This window comes from Gordionus sp. m RMFG-2023, chromosome 2 (assembly GCF_954871325.1).
Source record: "Gordionus sp. m RMFG-2023 chromosome 2, tfGorSpeb1-WG-v2, whole genome shotgun sequence".
NCBI classification, from domain to species: domain Eukaryota; kingdom Metazoa; phylum Nematomorpha; class Gordioida; order Chordodea; family Parachordodidae; genus Gordionus; species Gordionus sp. m RMFG-2023.
The window spans coordinates 11,831,780-11,855,095 of NC_088776.1; the positions used below are offsets into that span (position 1 = coordinate 11,831,780).

Consider the following 23,316-nt stretch of genomic DNA (forward strand, 5'->3'; position numbering starts at 1 on the left):
TCTTTCAAAATTAAAAAACACGTATCGTTTTTAAAATTTGTCAAAATTCTGGATATTTTGGCATAAGTTCCATATTGGCTAACTAATTCAACATGTATAAATTAATTTTAATAACAAAATGCTTATAGGTTACACTGTTGGAGGACAGAATTTATTTTTATCCTCTGGTGAGTTTAAATGGACAGATGTTATCAAGGCTTGGCATAGTGAAGTCCAAAAATTTAAATATGGTGCCCCCGATTTACACGGAGTCGGTCATTATACACAGGTAAGGTAACATGGTTTTTTTTATAATTTCATTTAATCATAAAAATGTGTTTATTAATAGCTTATCAAGTCTAGTCTAATTATAAATCCTAACAAAAATATTTGCTTTTTTTTAAACATGATCCTAATATTATTTATTTATATCTCCAATTTAAGGTAGTATGGGGTGTTACACGTGAAATCGGATGTTCGGTAACGGTTTGCAAAAATGGGCATTCTTTTACTTGCAATTATTATCCCCCGTAATTTTTTTTGCGCTGTAATTACAGCTAATATGCAAACATTGTTAGTTTACAAATTAGCCAGGTGTTTGTACACACTAATCAGCTTATACCAACTAGCCAGATACTATACAAACTAGCTAGTTAATATACAACCCAGCTAATTTATATACAAACAAACTAGAAATTTTGCTTTATCAACATTTTTTTCAGGTTTTGAGTTATTTAATAACATTTCTCCTTTTACTATGTTTTTGTATATTTTTCCAATTTTTGAGTATTTTATTAATTAAACCTTGTTTTTCTCATTTTGCCCACTTGTATTTTCAACCCATTTATAATCATTTTAATATTTTTTAAACTACATTTTTCTTATATTCCGTTAATTTTGTATTTTATTCTTCCATTTTGGGATATTTCAATTTGATTTTTCTCCGTGGTTGCCTAGTTAATATTTTTTTTTTAGCATTTAATGGTTTTTTAACTTGATATAAAATTTTTATGTAATTTTCCCTTTTTTGCAATTTTTGAACTTAAGGTTTTTGTTTAGCCTGATATTTACTTAATTTCCAATATCTAATTAAACCTACCTCTGCCCCCCCCCCTATTATCACATTTTACTTGATCCAATGAATATATACTTATAAAATTTGCAATACCCTTGATATAAAATAATTGATAGTTTTAGCTGTTTACATACCAACTTGCGAATTTGTATATTAGCTTGCTAGTTTGTAAACTACCCTTCTAGATTGTATGTTAGATAGCTAGTTTGTTAACCGGCTAAGTATATTAGCTGCAACATTACATCAATTACATTTTTTTATTTAGAGAAAATAGAAGTGTATATCGTAGGGGTTTAGAGAATTCAGAACTATATTTCAATCTTTTTAGCGATAAAACTCAAATCATTTATAGTACGCCTTTTTTTTACTCATTTTAGCAGAATCGTATTCTAGCTTGTATTGAATACCAGAATTGTTAATCATTGTCTTATGAATAAGATTTTGGCAAAATCAGGATTCAATCAAACGCTATTAATTAAACATTTTAATTCTTTTATAAACACAGTTATTTATCAATTATAATGATAATGGGATGTTATTTGAATATTCTTACAATTTAATTTTAAGTGTTCTTCGTATTTATAAAAACTCGCATAAATGTCTACAAAACTCCTTCATTCATTGAAATTTTTTTTTTAAATTTATTATTCATGAATATAATTATATTAGAGGTTACTTTTAAAAATATGCCAAAACATAATGTTGTATATAAAATAAATCTGTAGTGCTAAAATAGTTATAAATCATTTTATTTAATAGAGGAAACTTTCCGCCTATCAGCAAACCTTATTTTGCCACGTCTAAGCGTTCCTGCGATGGATGCAAAGAAGGAATGGTCTGTATTTCGAGAGATCCATATAAAGGGATTTTACTAGAGAAATGCGGTATGTATTATATAACGATAAAATTACAAAAAAAATAAATAATTGATTTAAAATTGGTTATTTTCTCTGCCTAACATTTAATAAATATGATTTATACTTTATGTTTAGGAAAGATATGCAAAGATAAATCGGAGAACAATTGTAAAACTATGGGTCAATCTATCGGGGAAAAAAGTAAACACTTTAATGTTGATACATTTTTTCCAAATTCACTATTTTATTGTCCTATAACAATGGTAAGGCTATGCTACTAAAAGCTTAGAAACAGGCCGCATCTTGTCGTTAGGTAAGTCAAGTGAACTGGGCTTATGGCATTTGAATGTCTAAAATGATAAAAAAAAATTATTTGCGCGTGTCAACACTCTGATTCTATCTGTCTTCTGCAGAACCGATTACGCCGAGGTTTTAAGAACCGTCCAGTTTTTGAGTTAGATTTTTAGTTTGGATCGACCCTAAATACATATAATTAATAATTTGTATAATGCCGGCTTCTGCATCTTTTATAACTACCTACAACTATATACTAGTTGGTAATATCACAATTTATTAATATATTATCTTTTCAAATCTTATTTTTTACGAGATTTTATTTTGCCCAATAAACCCCAACCGCGGAGTTAGTAAATCATTTTTTGGGGCATCTTAAACCATAAAAATCCATTCTCTTTTTAGAATAATTTTAATATTTTATTGTTAAGATTATAAATAAAAATTCTATATAACAATTAAAACATAATTTTAATAATTTTATAAAGATTTAGGACATATAAAATACTTGGTTCTTTGAATTTTTCATAAGTAATAGACAAATTAACGAAAGATAAAATATAAATTTTAAATTATATCTTATAATCATTAATGGTTTAAAGTACCATGATTTATTAGCAACCCACTATCAATCATGATTAAAATATACTATCTAGGTGCCAAAATTTTGTAAAACTTCTTTCTCAAACTATAAAAGATCAGAGTTGTTAAATCTAGATTCAAGTATCTAGATCCTGTATCTAGATATAAAAATATGGTATCTGTATCTAGATAGATTTTTGATTAAAATATCTATATCTAGATATTATTTTATACGATGTATCTGTATCTAGATCCAAGTTCCAACTTTGCCATAAAGGTTAGATTTTTATATAAATATTTTTTAAATTTAAAATAAACTAATTAACCAAATTTGATATTAAAATTATTTTTAAATTTTTAATAATTAAGGATTTAAAAATATTTTTATGTAATAGGTACCTACCTTATTTCTATATTACAACAAATATATTAGATGTCCTAGTGTTTTAAATTAAAATACGGGATCGAATGATTTGACTGCCCCACGGTTCAATTAGACTAGTCTCTTTACTATGATAATTATTTTTATTTGTTAACATTTGCCATATTTGCAGAAGGTAAACCGAAGAAGGGGAACGAAGAGAAGGAGAAAAAGAAGAAAGAGATGACGAAGAAAGAAAAAATGGAGAAGAAGGAGGAAAAGGGTGAGCAAAGGAAGAAGGAAAGGAATGAGAAAAACAAGAAGGAGGAAAAAAAAGAGAAAGATAGGGTAGAAAAAAAGAAGGAGGAAAAGAAGGAGCCAAAGAAGGAACAAGAGTATGAGAAAAAGAAGGAGCAAAAGAAGGTAGAACAAAAGAAGGAAGAAAAGAAAGAGGACAAGGAGGAAAAGAATGAGAAAAACAAGAAGGAGGAGGAAAAGAAGGAGGGAAAGAAAGAGAAAAATAGGGTGAAAGAAAAGAAGGAGCAAAAGAAAGTGGAAAAAAAGGAGGAAAAAAAGAAAGAAAAGAAGGAAGAAAAAAAGGAAGAAAAAAAGGAAGAAAAAAAGGAAGAAAAAAAAGAAGAAAAAAAGGAAGAAAAAAAGGAAGAAAAAAAGGAAGAAAAAAAGGAAGAAAAGAAGGAGGAAAAGAAGGAGAAAAAGAATGAGAAAAACAAGAAGGAGGAGAAGGAGGAGGAAAAGAAAGAGAAAAATAGGGTGGAAGAAAAGAAGGAGCAAAAGAAGGAAGAAAAGGAGCAAAAGAAGGAGGAAAAAAAGAAAAATAAGAATGAAGAAAATAAGGAGGAAAAGAGTGAGGAAAGGAATGAGGAAGAGAAGAAAAAGGAGGAAAAGAAGCAAAAAAAGAAGGAGGAAAAGAATGAAAAAAAGATAGTAGAAATGAATGAGACAAAGAAGGTGGAAAAAAAGAAGGGGCGAAAAATTGACAATAAGAATGAGAAAAAGAAGGATAAAAAGAAGAAAGAGAAAAAGAAGAGAAAACATAAATCATGCGGAAATAATATTACATGTATCTTCGCCTCTGGAACAACAAAAATCGAAATAGTAATAAATTCCTGGATCGTTAGTTGCATGTCGTTTTATTTAATGTATAAAAACGTTTATTAATATTATAACTAAGTAATGTTCGCAACTTGTAATTAATTGTGCTATTGATTTAATACTTTTTAGTGAAAATGTTTGCTGCATTTACAAATGTTTTAGAATATTTATGTTTCTAAATCAAGATCTAAATTATTAATAAAAATGTACATTTTTTTTAATGTTGCTGATTTCGTCCCACCGAGGCTTTTTTGCAAAATACTTAATTAGCTTTAGTTGTCTATACTTTGTGACGCCATTTCAATTATTATACTATTAAAAAGGTTTTTAACACTTTAAATACTTTTGCTTGTTTCATTTTTGTTTAAAATTTTAGATAAACTAGCGGATTCTAACTAATTTTCTATGTACAAAGGAAAGAGTATAAAAATTTTACCCAGAATTTTGAGAATTTAATATAGGGCTAATTTTATATAATGTAAACTATAAATGTAAAATCTATCTCCACAAGAAAAAATGGATATATATCATTTGAAATGAGGTTGGAAGCTATCTTATATAATTTACCAGCGATATTAAGATAATATAATACGTTATTTAGATCTCAAGGTAAAATGGATTAATATGGGCCTAATGCAGATGCTTAGGATTTTCGTAAGGATGGCAGAACTTTTAAGCCAATTTTTTAACCATAAATTTTATTAGTTTTAAGCCATCTATTTGAAGGCAGTTAACCTGACCAGATTATATATTTTAAAAAACTTATGCTTCAATTTAAGTCATTTCCATTTTTTTTTAAAAAAAACAAATATTGTGTATGACGACATATTTCACACAGTTTTTGGAGAATGGAGCAAGAGGGGGGGGGGGGGGTCTGTGATGTTTTATTAGTTTAAAATTTTTAAGAAAAAATTTGTTATGAGGAATTCCCCACTCCATTCCCCTTTGATCAAGCTAATGTTCTAATAAAATTAATAATAATCCCATTGGATTGGTATTGTTTAATTTTTATGTTTTCATAAAATATTCAAACACATAGGTGAATTATCATTATATAAATAAAATCCTAATTTTTGTGTCATTCGGAGTGTACAGGCTGTATAAGCAAGTTAAAATTCGTACCCTAGCTTAGGACAAAAAAAATTTAGGTCAATTTTTTCTACTTTTGGTGGGAAAAGTATATTAGAAATAACCTACACCCTAATAAAATCAAACAGATACTTATAGATCTGACTGACCCAAGTACTGGCTTAATCTAATCAAAATAGGGACTTTGCCAAGCTTATACTTTGAAAAAAAAATAAGTTGCATTTTTATTTTAATAAAATATCAACATTGTTTAATAAGTTTCCATATGTTGTTCATAGGATAATCTATAAAATAGATGTGATAAATAAAGATACAATTTCAGTAATATAAATAATGTGCGAAAGAAGTAACATTGAAACAAATTTTGAAGGAGCTCTATAAAAGAGACTTTTAATGATGGTGGAAGGAAGATAAATAAAATTATATATTTTTGAGCACTCTCTCATACATAGCCTCTATAGATTTTTAATATATCTAGCCTAATTAAAAAAATTTGCTATCTATAATATTAAGAATATTTTTTAATACAGAATCATGGTTCTTTTCCTAATTCAGTCTTTACTTATTTGCTTAAATTTTATTTATAAAATATATTATTTATCGTTATACCAATGTCAATTATCGCGATCTATATTTAATTTTTAGAAATACCAAAATGACGATTGTAAAACCTTTAAACATTTAATGATATTATGTTATAGTGAATCCTTTATTTGTGTATATGATAACGGCAATGTGTTATTTTTTCAACTTTAGATTATTTTTTAGCGCGTTTTTTTAAATTTAACTGAAATTACCACAAATGTATTTCAGCACTTTTAGAATACCTACCTTATGAATTTTAGACAATTTTACCGTTAAGCTAATGTCTTTTAGATTTTATATAAAAACTATTAATATTGAGTTCAAAAATTCATGGCAAATTTGTTTGAAATTCATAGGGTAAGTATGATAAACATGCTGGAATACATTTCCGGTAAAATCGGATTTTTAAATTTTAAATGACGCGTTCGAAAAATGATTTTATAGTTGAAAAAATAACACATTGCCGGAAAAATATATTGCCGCTAATATATATACCGATGGGAAAATTTAATGATCATAAACTATGATGATTCTTCAAACTCAACTTTCCTAGAGTAAATAATAAGATTAAAAGAGTCTAGGTTTAAATGACGCCATTATGCTACTCTCAAGTACAATAGCGTATTTAAAGGACCCGTTTTTGGATGAGATGGGCACTGAAGTAGAAAAATGCAAATGTTGAAAAAGAAAAGTTGCATTATAAACTTTTTTTAAACTCACTCACACTTATCACATTGGTACATAAGTTCCTCTTCTATATAAAGCAAGTTCACATTATATTTTCATACCTAGTCACTTATTTATTTATATATATCTGTTCAGAATATTATCATAACTAAAAAAAATCTTCAAAAGGTTAAATGGTATATAAAATTGTAAAATTACATATTTAGTTTCGACAATAATTGGAAGCCAAACTTAAGCTTACTTCCACCACAAGCGAGTATATATGTGGTATTAAATTTATCAGCTTTTATTTTAGTGGAGTCAATTAGAAAAGGCTGAATATTGTAAAAGCGCAAAAAAAAATCGATCCCCCATAACGACTATTATTGGCCAAAAGCGGGGCCTGCTTGCACTAGGAGGATCTGGGAATTCAGCCCTTATTTTTAGAAGGGTTCTAAAATAAAATCCTTGATACGCCACTCGTCTATTGCTCAGTATAATATATAAATGTCTTATTAATTTTTTAATTGATTTTTGTAATATTTAAAAAAAGTGTAGCAAAAATTTTAAATATAAATAAACCTAATTATAATATTTTATTAAATATTAGTACAGAAATAATTATTTTCATTGATTTGATATAAACAAACGTGAAACGCAAGTGTGAGAGAGCGCGATAGAGATTATGCTTTACATTTTAATTTTGGACAACAGTCTGGGTAAGTATATGACATGTTCATGTAACCATTACATTTCGGATCATCCGGTTTTTTGAATATTCCACAGCTATATTTTATAGAAAATTTTTATAAATATATTAGAAAAAATTTGATAAGGGATTATATGGATCGAATTCCCATAAATAGTCTTACTTAAAAAATGGAAGATGCATTTATAAATATGCTATATTAGGTCATTTATAAAAAAAATAATTAATCGTGACATTTATTAAATAATAATCAAAGACTTGCCGTTTATAAATCAGGGATTACAAATTTATATAAAAATTTTAGAAAGATGAGTCAATCTAAATAAAACTTGATTATATGAATAAACCAGCTGGAAATCATATGTTTGATCATTTAACATTCAATTGTCTCCCATATTCTTATATTTTTCTTACCATTTATATTTAAAATGAGGAAATTTTATTGGGCTCTACCCCGGGAAATCTCAATAGCAAGAAATTATGTTTTAAGCTTTGTAACATTTTATAGGGTATAGTAATGATATCTTTATTAAGATGCAATAACACCCATTTTTAATGTATTTAACTTTTACCCGCATCCCGTTACCTTCAATTCTAAGGCCTCATTTATAGCAAACGCGTTAGGCTATTACAAAATTAAGCCAATAGATGGGTATAAATTTATAAATATGTAACGTTATGATGATAACGCTATGATAAAATTTGAAAAACATATGTTGCGATGCGTTGATAAAAAATATTCGATACGATTATAAAAATAATAGCGAATTCGATAAAAAATATATGATTTTTCTTAAATATTATATAAAAAAATTATCTCTATTTTAGCTTTATCTTAAATTAGTTTTTTTAGTTGTCAGCTGTAATAACGTTTCGTTAAATAACGCAAAGTTTGAAGATAACGCGTTTACTATAATGGCAGCGTGACTCTAACCTTTTAGAGGAGGATATAGAATAATGTTTTTTTAGTATTTTATTAGCCCCAATAAAAAATTTCCTGGTTGTTATTATTATTCTTAGTTTGGACGTATTCCCGATAATTGTTATAATGTCTTTGTTCGAGAATTTTCTTTCAAAGAAAATAAAAAATTTTTTTGATTATTTATAGAAAGCTCATATTATTATTAGTTTACCTAGCGCGTATAACAAAATATATTTTGGCATTATTTTGATTTTTTTGTCAAAATAATATTGAAATAACTAGATTGACTTGGATTAGTGGATTGGTTATTTCAAATACTTACAGAAAGAAAGAAAGAAAGAAAGAAAGAAAGAAAGAAAGAAAGAAAGAAAGAAAGAAAGAAAGAAAGAAAGAAAGAAAGAAAGAAAGAAAGAAAGAAAGAAAGAAAGAAAGAAAGAAAGAAAGAAAGAAAGAAAGAAAGAAAGAAAGAAAGAAAGAAAGAAAGAAAGAAAGAAAGAAAGAAAGAAAGAAAGAAAGAAAGAAAGAAAGAAAGAAAGAAAGAAAGAAAGGAGTATGTGCTTAAATTATATATTTATCTTATTTTTAATTTTTTTTATCGACGTACAAAATATAAAAAGTAATCCTTTACGATGCCTTTATAATAATAATAATACTTTATTTGTCCTAGACTTAAAAGTCGATTGGTGTATTCATATTTTTTTTATAAACATAAATTAGCATCATTATTATTTAAATATTAAATGCTGCTATATAGTCTAACAAAATGTTTAAATAACAGCTGTTGAACGATATTATATATTTATTTCAAACTTATTTTTCAATTTTGCGAAATTGATTTAAAGTAAAAACATTAATTGAGTTGAATATATTAATAATGATGGCTTACAAGACAGACTGGTAAATATCTTTAAAAAATTATATTTTAAACGACCTAGTGATAAACTAAAAGATCCGTGAGAAAGACTAGCGAAAGCCAGCTCCTTCAGTTTTTAATACGTCTCATGACTTGTCTTTGAGATTGATGGAAGGGGGGGGGGGGGGTATTAATTAATACGGATCGGATTGAAGCCGTTTAGTCTGGGAAAAACTTTCCTCTCTCAACTACATAGTGATGTATCAGACTTCATTAAATTAAACTAGTTATGACAATAAATAAATAAAATAATTATTTCAAAATGTCTTACCCAGTGCAAACATAGGTGTAGGTTGAGGCGAGTTCTTTGCATTTACATACCAAACATCTGCCGATTGGTTTATAATCCTGCCTAATTTTTATTTTGACGCCGCCAAGTTCAGCAGGAAGTTGACAAACCTCTGTTGTTCCAAATTCATTTTTTAAAGATTAGTAAATGGATTGTATAGTATATGTATTGTATATCATATTAAGAATATAATAGAGATGGAAATACATATTTGTCTCCCAATTACGATCAAAGCGTAATTTAAACCCCGGCGTTCACCTTGCTTTTAGAGGTCTGTTAGATCCAAAAAAAGCTGACCCATGTCTGTCCTATTTTTAATAATTTTAGGCATAATTCGTCTATTATAATATTTTCTAAAAATTAGATGCGCATCCGTCCTGTCCTAGGAATAAGTACTACACAAAATTATGGATGGAAAGTAGATTACCGGATATCTTTATAAGAGAGGAAGTCAGACCAGAATAGGATGGACCTCTGAGTGGATCTGTCCCTAAGGCCTTGTGATATTCTAAAACTTAAATACTATATATCCAAGTTAACTTTAAAAAAATTTTAATCGAGACGGTGGTTAACAATGTTAACTTTAATAACTTTTTAATCCTTGAACATAGAAATCTTAAATTAAGTGTAGTTGTATTTTTATATACAATTTATAACTAAGTCTATTTTTTAGCAAAAGTTTTTGAGCTGTTAAATTTTACCGAAAAACCGTTTTTACACATAAATTATGAAAATTACATTCTAGTATATTTTTTTTTAGCAAAATGCAATTATCCTAATGATTTGAAATTTTGTACACTTGTTAATTAAAGTCTTAGCTATAAAATAAGTCATTGGACGTTTATAGTATAGAAAGTCTGGTAACAATTTATATAATAAATATATTGATGTAAAGCAGTTTTAATACGTCTGATATTTAAAAAATAATTTTAAAAATATTAAGTTCTACTATATATAAAAAAAATGAGCAAGAAACATTAATTAATAGTTTGTTATATGAAATAAAATAGTCGCAATGGAAGAATAATTGAAATTGTTCCTAAAATGGGTACACTCAAAATTTGTTAATTTCATTACATTCACTTATTGTGTTGATTAATTTTTTATTAAAATTAATATATGATAAATTTTTAATATTTTGTTTAATAAAACAATAAAATTGACTTCAATTTCATTTTAAAACACTTTACCTTGACTTAGACATTTTACCCTGGGTACGGGATAATGTGGTAGAAATGGTCCCATCAGAAACACATATATATACTTATGCAACTCAAGCTCAAGTTTACACATCAGTGCGTATATTTTTAGTTTCTTTTCGAAAATTATTTTATGTAAACCAAAACATAATCAATTATCTTAAAATGCGGATTTAGAAAAGAAAAAAATTATAATGACCTTATAGTCTACTTTATAAAAATTTAAGACAACCATAAAAATTACTTAGATCCTTATAGGTTTTAATTATTTCCTTTCTTATGCGGATTTAGAAAAGAAAAAAATTCTAATGACCTTATAGTCTACATAAAAATTAAGACAACCATAAAAATTACTTGGATCCTTATAGGTTTTAATTATTTCCTTCCTTTTGGTTGTGGATACGAAGTAAAATAAAATTAATATATAAATTACACAAGCATTATATTTTAATGTGTGATTCATTATAATTAAAACATTGAAAAAATAAATAATACGATTTTCTTGAAAAAAATAAAATTTTATCAAAAACATTATTAAATTTAGAATTCAATTCTATATTTAGGCAACCTATTGTATTTAATTGTGGAAGACAGCTTATCTTGATGAATAGTTCATAGTAAAAGCCAATATTCTATATTATTTCTTAGATTGCATAAACAAAACATGGCAATTATATGATTTATGGGGCCTGAAACGTTTAAATAATCAATGGAGAAAAATTTAAATACTCAAGTTGAATTCATAGCCGGATTTGATCCTATAGGATTTAACAGTTGAGATTTTAAAATCTTTTAGTGAGATTATTTATTTTTTAAAATCAGTAATTCTATTATGATATATAAAATTAAAATTAATAAAGAAAAATTGATTTCATAAACATATTTTAAAAATCGAACAGTTGTTAAATCGTATCGAATCCTAATGAATCCAGTCTTATAAATTTCTTATCTGCTTTAGTAGTATTAATTTTAAAAAATCAAGATATTGATCCAAAAACATTCTTTATGAATGCTTTGACACCATTTTGTAAAATATATGTGATAAATTCCTTTCTGATTAAACTTGGCGAGTGGGTTTATCATATTTAAAATAATCGCTAGTTATTTAAGTTTGTTCACTATTCAGGGTAAAAAAATAGTTGTATTATAAAAATTATATATATGCTTTTTATATAGATGAAAGCATTGAGTAAAAATCCCGGTGATCATATAGCTAGCTAGAAAAGCTGACGACTCATCTAAAATTAGCCTACGTAGATAACTTAACACTATTCAATCGTAATAACATGGAGATTTCAAATATAAATAATCTATCATAAAAATGTAATCCAATTTTTTTTAATTCTCTCCCTATATTTATTACCCCCCCCCCCTCCAATCCACTAAGCAATGAGAATAATGTAAATCGATTTGCCATATTCTAATTGTATAACAGAAGGGATCCCTTACGTAAACTTGTAGATAGGTGCATTTACCAAATCCAATGCTCTATAAATGGTCATTACCAAGACATCAAAGCGAAGTAAATACGCTGTGCAGCTCTAGAATATATACTATTTTCAGAGTTGTTAAAAGATACTTTTTAAATGGATCTAGATACAGATACATTGTAGTCTAAAAAAGCTATCTAGATCCAGATATAGATACATCGTCCAAAATGTTATCTTGACACAGATACAATTTTTAAAATGTATCTAGATACAGATACAATTCCTTAATATTCTTATATAAGCTTTGCACAAACCTAAATTAGGATTCTATTGTGAAAATGTATGAAATGAGTTAAAAATTTTATTGACTAGATATCACATTTAATCAAAATTAAAATAATGATTTTTAGATTTTAATATAATAATATAATATATGAAAATATATGATTAAATGATTATAAATAATTATTAAATTTCAGTAGTAAAATATTTTCAAAATTTTGGTCATTAAGTTATCCTCGTTAATCCATAGACATTTTTCGCTACACTAGAATGCCTTTCTACCAGGGCACTTGAAGGGATTGTGGTGTTATATTTTATGAATAACAATTTTATATCAGGATATAAAAATATTAAAATCTGGGCATTCATTTTCAAAAAAATTATTTAAAATTTGTTGAGTATCAAAATTTAAATCCTTAACAATAATATCTGCTGCTGTGGGGTATTGAAAAAATAGGATATTAAATTAATTGTTTTTTTCGCAGGTTATTTGTTTGCAATCAATTGAAGACCTTGATAATTCATCAACTAGTCTTTGTATTAATTGTTTTTTCATTAACAGTGTTTGATTTTTTCTCTTAAAATTTAAAATTACAATTAAAACATTTATTCAGTATCTACACCCTTAAATGTTTTACTATGTTGCAAGTTGAGGTAATGCTAACTGAAATTTTCATATTTTTTGGAGATATGGCAAACTTTCTACTATCAGAGATTTATTTTTTATTTTGAGATATTATTTTAAAATATGCTCTATAAATTGGCCATGGAAAAACAATGTCTGAACTTATTGATGCTTCATTGATTATTACTTCTCCCTCTTCATCACTATTAATATTAATCTAAAATAAATTTTTAAAATTATTATAATAAAATAAAATAACTAATTCCATTGAAAATTAAAATTACAGATTTTGGGTTTTATTGTAATATCAAAATTTGTCTGGTTTATTGATAAACTCTTACATAATATTTAATGAATATTTATGTATCAATTTTTTTTATATATTTCAATATTTTATATATATATAATTTTTAATTATAGTAGTCTTAATCTTAATATTTTTTTTTAATATATATATATTCAATTTATATACTCATATGAAATAAAATAATTTTGCATTCAAGCATTTTTATTTATAATATAAAAAAGAGTTAAATAAAAGTATATCAAAATATATCTTAAAAAGTATCTAAAAACAGATACAGATATCTCTAAAATAAAATCTAGATACAGATAGAGATATTTTAATCACAAATATATCAAGATACAGATACCACATTTTCATATCTAGATACAGGATCTCGATACTTTTATCTAGATACTTTAACAACTCTGACTATTATACAGTATTACTACCATGCTAGAGAATTTCGGAAAAGAAGCGATCCATTTTTTTAAAAATGAAAATTTAATTATCATTAAGAGGGATCCAAATGAAAATCTATCTAAGAAAAAATATCGCTTAAAATTTACAGATTCAACAAGATTTCTATTCATGGATTGATGTCCAACAAATTTATAACCACAAAATATAAATATAATTACATTTTTAATTATATCCTAATTTTTTATAATTAATTTTGTCTTGTGGGATTTTGTTTTTGTATGAGATTTTTTTTCCCTTGGAAAATATTTTCCTGAGATTTTTTTCCCGCGATTTACATATTTTTTATTTAAGTTTTTTTAAAAATTATTAAAAAATTTTTTCAAATAGTCATTTCCAAATTTTTCAATAAATAAATAAATAGTTTAATGATAAATAAGAAAAATTAATAATATATTTAAAAAATAATTAAATAACTATTAATAAAATACAATTCTTTTTTATCCTGCTAAGGACATGAAAATTTACACTTCTAGAAGAAAGCGAAAAGAGAAAGAAACGAAGAGTCCAATATCAACTTTCTCTAAAAAGTACTATAGTTGGGATACCGACCATTTCTACGAACAACATCAGAGTTTTTCTTATTTGAACGATTTCATCTTGGACTGGGTCCTCCTCATTAGAGTTTTCATGATTCGATGATGATTTAAAAGTCGGAAGGGTGTGGGATGAAAATGCTAATGAAGAACGTTTTTTAATTCCTTTTTTTATGTAGCGGGCTATGTATTCCGAGTAAGTATAAATTTTAAACTGGCAATAGAGGAGCAAGGAATCTAAGTCTAATTTTTTTAAATATATTAAAATATACATCACGAATTTAATAAATAATAAAATGTAAAAAAAGTATATATATTTCTTTTTCAATACAATTATTTCTTTCTTCCTATTCGTACAACATTTTTCAAAAAAAGTTTTATGTGTTATACTTTTAATTTGAAATATCAAATAATGTTAAAAATATAATCATAAATATTTCTCGATAAATCAGACATAATTAATTGGTAAACCCCAAACAATATTTAATTTCAATGTAACTTACAGAATAGATATAACTAAACTAACTAGTGGGTGAAAATGTGGGAAAAATTTTCTAAACAGATAATTTTCTAAAGCAGGGTGGGTAGTGTAAATTTCTGGAATAACATATAAAACTTTCCTTAGATATAAATAACTAACCCATTTTGGATTCATTTTTACGATTTTCGTTATCCTCACAGAAGTTTATGCAGTGAGAATTAGAGCTTTCGAGCATAGGTAGGCATTGCTGGAATGGGTGCCAATCTAAATTTTTATTACACAACAAAAAGCAAGGTTCGTATTTCGACTTGTATCTCATTTTAGAGCATGAATGAATATAGTAACCCATGTAATAGTATTTGAAAGAGGGATTAATGATGCTATACTTGCGACACATAGCCACTTCGCTTGTAAATTTAAAGCAAAATTTTTTTAAAAAATTACATTCACAATGTTAGGTTAAATAAAATGGTGTTAACAAGAATTCCATCATTAAGAAAAAAAAGAGTCGTAAAATAAAGAACAATATATATAAATTTAGTAAAAAATCATTTAGGAAATTATTTAAAGACTGGATGTTTAATTATAAAAGCATTCATTCACTAGTGGCTTCTAATGTTTTTCATCATTTATATTATGAGTGCTAAAAAAGACTCAATTATTTACAAAATTAAAATCTATAAACCATAAAGCCGAATAAACGCCCAACGATAGATGTGAAAAATTAGGGTCATAATAGAAATATTTGGAAGACAAACAATTCGGCAGGATATCTATCACCCCAACAGCGACCAACTTTTCATCCATCCAATACTGGCAATGAAAAGTTCCGAACGTAGTTATGAGAGGAATGAATTGATTTTGAAAATCTTCTTTAAGCGCATTTATTGGGTTATCTTTGGTTTGAGCAGAATTCTGAGATATGTATATTGTGCATACCAATTTTTTTTTATTAGTGATTAAATGAAAGAAAAATAATGCTTTAGAATTTAAAAAATATATATTTGCGTATAGTTAATAATTTAATTTAAATTTTGATTATAATGCTTAGAGAATTTTAATATTGTTTATTTAATTTTTAAGGGAATATTAAATTTTTTTAAAATCATTTATCTTATTTTTATAATCTCTGTCAAACCAAGATGTCGAACCGTTATGCGTAAAGGTTCAGTTCCATTCCCGTTAAAATGGTTTAGTTCTGTTCCCGTTATTTCGGAATTGGGTTCATTCGGCATAAATATTTACATCAGCTTTTTCCGGTTTAAAAAATATTATAAGCTTCTATTTTTTAAATTTATTAATAATATATATTTTTATAATTAATGTTTCAAATGTCACTGTCCAGAAAATCATGGAAGCTTAGGTATTTGGCCCAGTGCATGTCTAGAGCTAACCGTTGCTTTATAGTAAGTCTTTTGGCACTTTGCAAGTTGTGACCTCTGGAAGATATTAAGTTTAGGAAATCTCACCTTTGATCCTTTCTTTCTTAAGTAGCCCAAAAATTAATACAAGACACTTTTGAGTTTTTTTTATTTAAGAAAGCAAAAAAATTATAATTATTGCGTAAAATTACAAAAATTTTACCTTTTTATAATTTTGTCATTATAATTACAAATAATATAAGTTTTATAATAATACAATAATATCAATACAATAATATCAATACAATAATATCAATACAATAATATCAATACAATAATATCAATACAATAATATCAATACAATAATATCAATACAATTAATATCAATACAATAATATCAATACAATAATATCAATACAATAATATCAATACAATAATATCAATACAATAATATCAATACAATAATATCAATACAATAATATCAATACAATAATATCAATACAATAATATCAATACAATAATATCAATACAATAATATCAATACAATAATATCAATACAATAATATCAATACAATAATATCAATACAATAATATCAATACAATAATATCAATACAATAATATCAATACAATAATATCAATACAATAATATCAATACAATAATATCAATACAATAATATCAATACAATAATATCAATACAATAATATCAATACAATAATATCAATACAATAATATCAATACAATAATATCAATACAATAATATCAATACAATAATATCAATACAATAATATCAATACAATAATATCAATACAATAATATCAATACAATAATATCAATACAATAATATCAATACAATAATATCAATACAATAATATCAATACAATAATATCAATACAATAATATCAATACAATAATATCAATACAATAATATCAATACAATAATATCAATACAATAATATCAATACAATAATATCAATACAATAATATCAATACAATAATATCAATACAATAATATCAATACAATAATATCAATACAATAATATCAATACAATAATATCAATACAATAATATCAATACAATAATCTTTTACACAAAAGATAGCATGAGTCACCATAAGTCTCGCAATTAAGCCAATTACGAAATAATACATTATATTTAAAAAACTAAGCAAATGTTACAAAAAAATATTGCGCGTAAAAAAACTCCTTAGGGAAACAGCAAAGTCTAAAATAAAGTGGAGTGAGAATTGATCCTCAAGCTCCTTTTCCATAGGTGGGTCCTCGAGACAACCGCCACTTATATTTTAGACCTTGGAAATAATTTGCACGAAGTCATTGATTCTGAAAGTAATATAATCGTAGTTAGTATGCCCACAAAATTCAGAAATTGAAGCCTCTTCTTCTTAGCCAAGGCATGAAACTTGTAGTAGCTCTCTGTTGATGTATCAATTATTTTTCCCTTCTAACAGGGGCAGAAGGAGCAGGATGCAGCGCTATTTTTTTCAAATTTTGGCCTTCAATAGACTGTTTGTACATTTCTAACTTTCTTAACATGGTTCCAGGCATAAATATATTGTGTTTTCCATCCAAAAACCTGAGACTCGAATTAGATCTGTAAGGTCTTAATTTTGCTCTGGAATTATTGAATCATATGATAGTACTACCATACAGATGTCTTCGATGCTCCATACCCTCAGAAAATCTGGGTATTTATTACATTATGTATATAGATTGGGCGTATCTCTCAACACATTAGATAAATATAAAAGAAGGGGGCATACTATCAACTTTGGATATTCTTAAATTGATATTCCCTCAACAATCGTGGATGGACTACCTTTATTTCTTGGAAAATATAAATTCTCACATGGAACTTATTCTGCGTAAATGTTTCTAGATGAATCCACAATTTCAGCTACCTAGATCTCCTTGATTCTCTGAACAAGGATACTTAAAATATTATTATAAAATAATTACAATTTTTTAATATTGAGTCTATTCCAAAATAGTCTATCCTTTCCTGACAATTGTGTTTAATTATATTTGTGATAAATATTTATAAAATAAACTTCAACAAACAAAGGCGTTTCAACCAAAAATTCTTTGTACGATTCAAATTTGATTTCAGATAATTGACTTTTATGGATTTCCGATTGATATTTTCGGTAAAGGTTATATGATTCATTTAAACTATCTTTAAAACTTAAGTTACTCGTGTTAACTGAAACTAATTTTATCTGAATAATTATATTTAAAATGTAATAAATCTATTATAAATATACCTTTAAAGCATGTTTGGAATTCTCAATTATTGGTAGGCATAAGTAATCTTCAAGAGTCTTGCTTAGAGTATCAGGCTTTAAAATGTCATAAAGTTTATAAAAATTATTTATTCATGTATTGATTGATATTGATAAAATATTTATAAAAAAATTCATTTTTTTATATATAATAAAACCTCAAGACTGAAATCATTTTTATTATCTTTACTTGTCAATTTCTCTTGCATTTTTAGTAAAAACTTTTCCTTTTTTAATAATTTTTTTTTCTTGCATAGGGGTTTATTAGGATCTTGCCCTATTCCTGAAAGTTTTTTATTATAATTTTAAAAGATGTAAGAACTTTTGATTATATTAGTTGAAAGAATATATTATCCGTGATATAAAATTTGGTTTATAATATAACTTTATAAATACACCATGGTATATTTTGAGTGTCCCGTTTAACAGCTGGCAATAATTTCACAAAATAGATGCCAAAATGTTTTCACTTATGATATCAAAATACATTCTCAGGTTTAAAAAAAAATTGTTTCTAAAATTCCTGGCTGTCCTAGCTCGTTATTCCGTTTCTTTTCAGAATTAAGGATGTCTAGATAGAATGTCATATTTAATTATAGATTTTAAAAATAGTTACATCTTTAAGAATACTTTACACAACAGGGTGTTATCAGATTATAAGAAATCTAAAATATACTCTTTCTTTCCTTCTTTAAAATACAAACCAAAAAAGGGTGCCCCTAGCTAGAAAGCTCTTTCAATACATAAAACATTGGTACCTGACTTTTTCGTGTCCTTATGTTATACAAATTCTTCGCTACCCCTAAAAAAGGTCAGTTACTGGAAAAAGCCAAATGGCACAGGATTAAACTAAGCTTAGATATAGAAAACCCTAAAAGATTCTGCCTAACAAAATTAATAGAAATATATAAATCATTTAATTCTCATTAGAAAATATTCAGCAGATAAAAAAATTTAATTTTCCTTTAATGTTTTAATTCCAAATAAATAATGTGAGGTGGGTTAATGGCTTACCCCCATTTAAAGGTGTTATATCCCATTCTAATTTATTTAATACCCTTGATATTTTAGATTAGACATATTAAGTTGGCCTTAAATTTACTGTTCTGATCGACAAATTTCCCATCAATCCTATACGATTCTATATTCAAATGAAACTGATCTGATATTTACACAAAACCGAATTTAAATTAATTTTTTATATCTCATAAAAAAAATTTATAACTGTAAACGAGCAAGCAAGAAACACTGAAATTTTCCATTTTTTATGACCAAGGCAATATTTAATATCACGAATGACTAATAACATTATCCCCCATAAAGTTGATCATCTTATTCAAAATATGAGCAACATTTATGGTTGATTGCCACCCATTAAATTTAAATCCTTTTCTTGTTGCAAAAACAAAAAAAAAATGATATCTCATTTTGCTAGCTTTTTCTTTTATAATATTTCATTTTTTTTAAAAAAACATTTAAGAAATTAAGTATAAAATTAGTGTTGTTTGAGCCGATTTTTTAAAATGACTAACTCAGTATTTTATCCATAGAAATATTATGTAAGCCTGAAGATTTTGCTCATAGATAATACAAAAGTCTAGACATGTATTAGCGAAATCTGGAGATTTAAGCAATTTTTTTCTGGCTTAAATATAGTTGTTTTTCAAAAGCAGCTCAAAACAAGCCATTTAACAACACTATAAAATAAAAAAAATATTATATAATTATATAAATAAACAAGGGCAACAAATCTACTAAAAATACAAGACAGGTAAATTGTAAATCGAGATGACATAAATGTGAATACTTAAAGTTATTTTAGAAATTTATTATATTTATATAAGCTCTGCAAATCCTAGTACATATTTTTAAATCTTCTCTTTTTTAAAAAATAGTGAAATTAAATATTAAATTGGAACATTTTAACAGGGGCTTCTCACAATTACTCTCAAAAATGGGGGTTTTGTTTATATCTTAAAACTTTTATATCTTTCTTCATTTTTGGCAACAAATTTGATGAACAACACCATGACATCTTCTTTTATCTCTAAATATAACCTTATAAATTAATAAATAGGGCACTAAATATTAATGCAGGTATTGATTGAGAACTTATATATTCCTGTCTAAATTACCAATTTCATTGCAAGAAAAGGAGAATTCCTAACCATTTTAATAATTTAAATTTGATCTATTTGATAGCTATTAATATTTCACATAATTTTTAAAAAATTATATTGTCCTGTCATTTATGTAATAAAATTATAAATGTCTTATGAATCATCTGTTCAAATGTCATTTATATGTGTAGCACCCCAAAAAAATAGAATTCCTTACACCCCACCCCCCTTGAATAAATGCTGGCTATGCCATTACCTATTGAGATCAAGGCAATGCTGTAAAGAGTAAATATATATTTATATTTTAAAAATTATGAGTATATATATATATACCTGGGTTAAATTTATTTTTTCCTAAATCTTTTTTATATGAAATCAGATTATTTAATTTATCATGAGACTTAATTTTATTATTTTCCATATTCACACTGGTTTCATTAAATTTCTATGTGAAATGTAATTAAAGTTGTAATTAATTATTACAAGTTTTCTATCATCATGTGTGCCATTTAAATAACTTTCCATCTTTTTTAAAACTTTTTTCTGAGATTTGCTGATAATAAAATTATTTGCTTCACATCTAGTAATGTATTATTTAAAAAATGTTAATCAAAAATTATTTCGTATGAGTATACCTAATTGTGTGATGAGGGCAACACATTTTAAGTATATCTGGTTTGTAACAAAATTTACCACTTCTATATATAAATATTTTATTTTAAGCATTTTTTTATACCGTCTCCATCCCCTATCTAACAAATTTTGATAGTCTGACACATTTAAAATATGAGCCCATATACCTTATGAAGTTTACTTAATAATTTTAATGTGTTTATTTACCATAAGATATATTTGAATCTTTAGATTTACAATATCCACATTTATAATTTTCATGCCAGCCTAAATTTTCGACTATCGAATAAGGTTCCATGTGATTAAAACTAGTTGAGCAACCTTGAATCATCGGTCAGGTGTCACCAATGGCACATCATTGTCAGACATAAAATATTAAGATTTCATGTCTCTAAAGGGGGGCACTGGTGTCGCGCCATAATGCAAGATGTTACATAGAAAAATATGAATAATGAGACATTTAATGTTATTAACCCTCCTTTAATAATGAGCTACAGCTTCAACTCTAAAAAAGTAGTATTACTGATTCTTTAGACCACTATAACTAAGTTAAAGCAATTAAATTTTTTGAAAATAAATCCTAATTTAAACCCAAGCAAATTTGTAGAAACCAATAGAAGCATATAATTTATTTTAAATTCCTAAGAAGACTTATTGTTGCCAAATGATAGGATTAAGTTAATAAATAGTAAATTTAAAATGTAAAATGATTAATATTAAAATTTTCCTCGCTTCAACTTGTCATCGTGATGCCATCTTATGACTTATCATCTTCAAAATTATAATAAATAAATGAATAAATAAATCAACAAATATAAGAATTGAATTTTCTATAAAAGAGTAATTATGCCATATATAATAAATGATTATGTTAAATGTTTTGATATTTCAATTTCCTACATATAAAGAGAAGATCTTATGACAAGGATGTAAAAGCAAACATGTTTTTAGAAAATCATCTATATTTAAATCCATCAGAATATGTGTAATCTTGAAAGTTTTGAATACTGTGTGTTCATATCTGTTTTCTGCAAAGTATTTATATTTTTTAATAATTCGACCCTAGCACAGTTTTTTTTACATATCATTCTTACTTCACCAATTCGGCATTTTATCATCTTTTCAAGTATTGTTTATATTATTAAATATTCTGATTTTAAATAAAATAGGTTAACAATTTTTTTAAAAATGTATGCCGCCATTGAATGAGAGATGATAGACTTACGCCAAATAGCGTACTAGCAAAAAATAAATGCTATATTTTTTCTTATTTATACGCATTTTCCGAATCGATAATAAGTTACGAAGGGGTCAAGAAAATGGATGTATAAATAATATCGTAAACGAAATTCAATTACCTTAGAATTTAAAATTAGTATTTAGAGTATTGGATTCACAAAAAAGTACAGACCTTATTGTTAATAGTAAATTATATATTTTAAGGTATGATGATATCTATTACCAGCTTTTCAGCAATATGTTTATATCATTTTTTTAAATTTTGGCCACTCCAAGTAATTGTAGTTATTAATTTTTAAGGATAATTTTTGATATATAAAATAAAAATAAGATGGCAATGAATAAGGAAATTTAATGATTGAGAAAAGAATATATATAAAGAAATACATTTTTAATTATATTGTATGTCTTATTTTAAAGGTTACTTGGACATTAAAGTTCTTATCTTGGACTTACACTTATTCTATAAAATTGACACACAACAATCCTTAGCAAGCTTCAAATACAAATTTAGGATTTACAGTATTGGATTCACAAAAAAGTAAATTGACTTTATTTATTGTAAATAGTAAATTATATATTCTAAGGTATGATATCTATTGCCATCTTTTCAGTAACGTTATATATAATTTTTTTAAATTTTGGTCACTCCAAGTAATTATAGTTGTTAATTTTTAATGTATAAAATAAAAATAAAATGGCAATGAATTAGGAAATTTAGAATAACTGAGAAAATAGTAAATTTAAAAAAATACATTTTAAATGATATTGTACGTCTTATTTTAAATATTACTTGGAAACATTAAAGTTCTTACCTTGTGATGACTTAATACATAAAATTGACACACAACAATCCCTAGCAAGCTTCAAATTTACAAACAATTTCTCATTTTTTATATAAATTTTTTTATTGAA

At 25.8% G+C, this 23,316-nt stretch overlaps 2 protein-coding genes across 2 annotated transcripts; one reads left to right on the forward strand and one right to left on the reverse strand.

Annotated features, from left to right (window-relative positions):
• The first annotated feature begins 227 nt into the window (after positions 1-227).
• LOC135924075 (DNA ligase 1-like) lies at positions 228-11,854 on the forward strand. The gene is made up of 8 exons (XM_065459123.1): positions 228-268; positions 1,814-1,938; positions 2,047-2,112; positions 2,180-2,224; positions 3,342-4,286; positions 8,557-8,782; positions 10,925-11,039; positions 11,810-11,854. Exons 1-8 carry the CDS (start codon positions 228-230, stop codon positions 11,852-11,854), a joined length of 1,608 nt encoding a protein of 535 aa, XP_065315195.1.
• Positions 11,855-14,161: 2,307 nt separating this feature from the next.
• On the reverse strand, positions 14,162-21,476 carry LOC135925426 (arginyl-tRNA--protein transferase 1-like). The gene is made up of 11 exons (XM_065460732.1): positions 21,370-21,476; positions 21,266-21,329; positions 21,165-21,227; positions 21,013-21,109; positions 20,863-20,974; positions 18,568-18,692; positions 18,392-18,466; positions 18,179-18,346; positions 15,436-15,665; positions 14,910-15,157; positions 14,162-14,512 (listed from the first exon to the last, which is right to left on the reverse strand). Exons 1-11 carry the CDS (start codon positions 21,458-21,460, stop codon positions 14,247-14,249), a joined length of 1,539 nt encoding a protein of 512 aa, XP_065316804.1. The 5' UTR covers positions 21,461-21,476; the 3' UTR covers positions 14,162-14,246.
• Between the last annotated feature and the right edge of the window lie 1,840 nt (positions 21,477-23,316).

What these genes read in the sequence shown, in the direction of transcription:
- LOC135925426 (XM_065460732.1), bottom strand. Translation starts at nt 21,460, where the DNA reads ATGGAACCTTATTCGATAGTCGAAAATTTAGGCTGGCATGAAAATTAT. An exon ending in TGCCCTCATCACACAATTAG is followed by an intron (nt 21,110 to 21,164) that starts GTATACTCATAC and finishes ATACATTACTAG; the next exon opens with ATGTGAAGCAAATAATTTTA. An exon ending in GGCGTTTATTCGGCTTTATG is followed by an intron (nt 15,158 to 15,435) that starts GTTTATAGATTT and finishes TAAATTTACAAG; the next exon opens with CGAAGTGGCTATGTGTCGCA.
- LOC135924075 (XM_065459123.1), top strand. Translation starts at nt 228, where the DNA reads ATGGTGCCCCCGATTTACACGGAGTCGGTCATTATACACAG. An exon ending in TCAATCTATCGGGGAAAAAA is followed by an intron (nt 2,113 to 2,179) that starts GTAAACACTTTA and finishes AACAATGGTAAG; the next exon opens with GCTATGCTACTAAAAGCTTA. An exon ending in AGGCCGCATCTTGTCGTTAG is followed by an intron (nt 2,225 to 3,341) that starts GTAAGTCAAGTG and finishes CCATATTTGCAG; the next exon opens with AAGGTAAACCGAAGAAGGGG.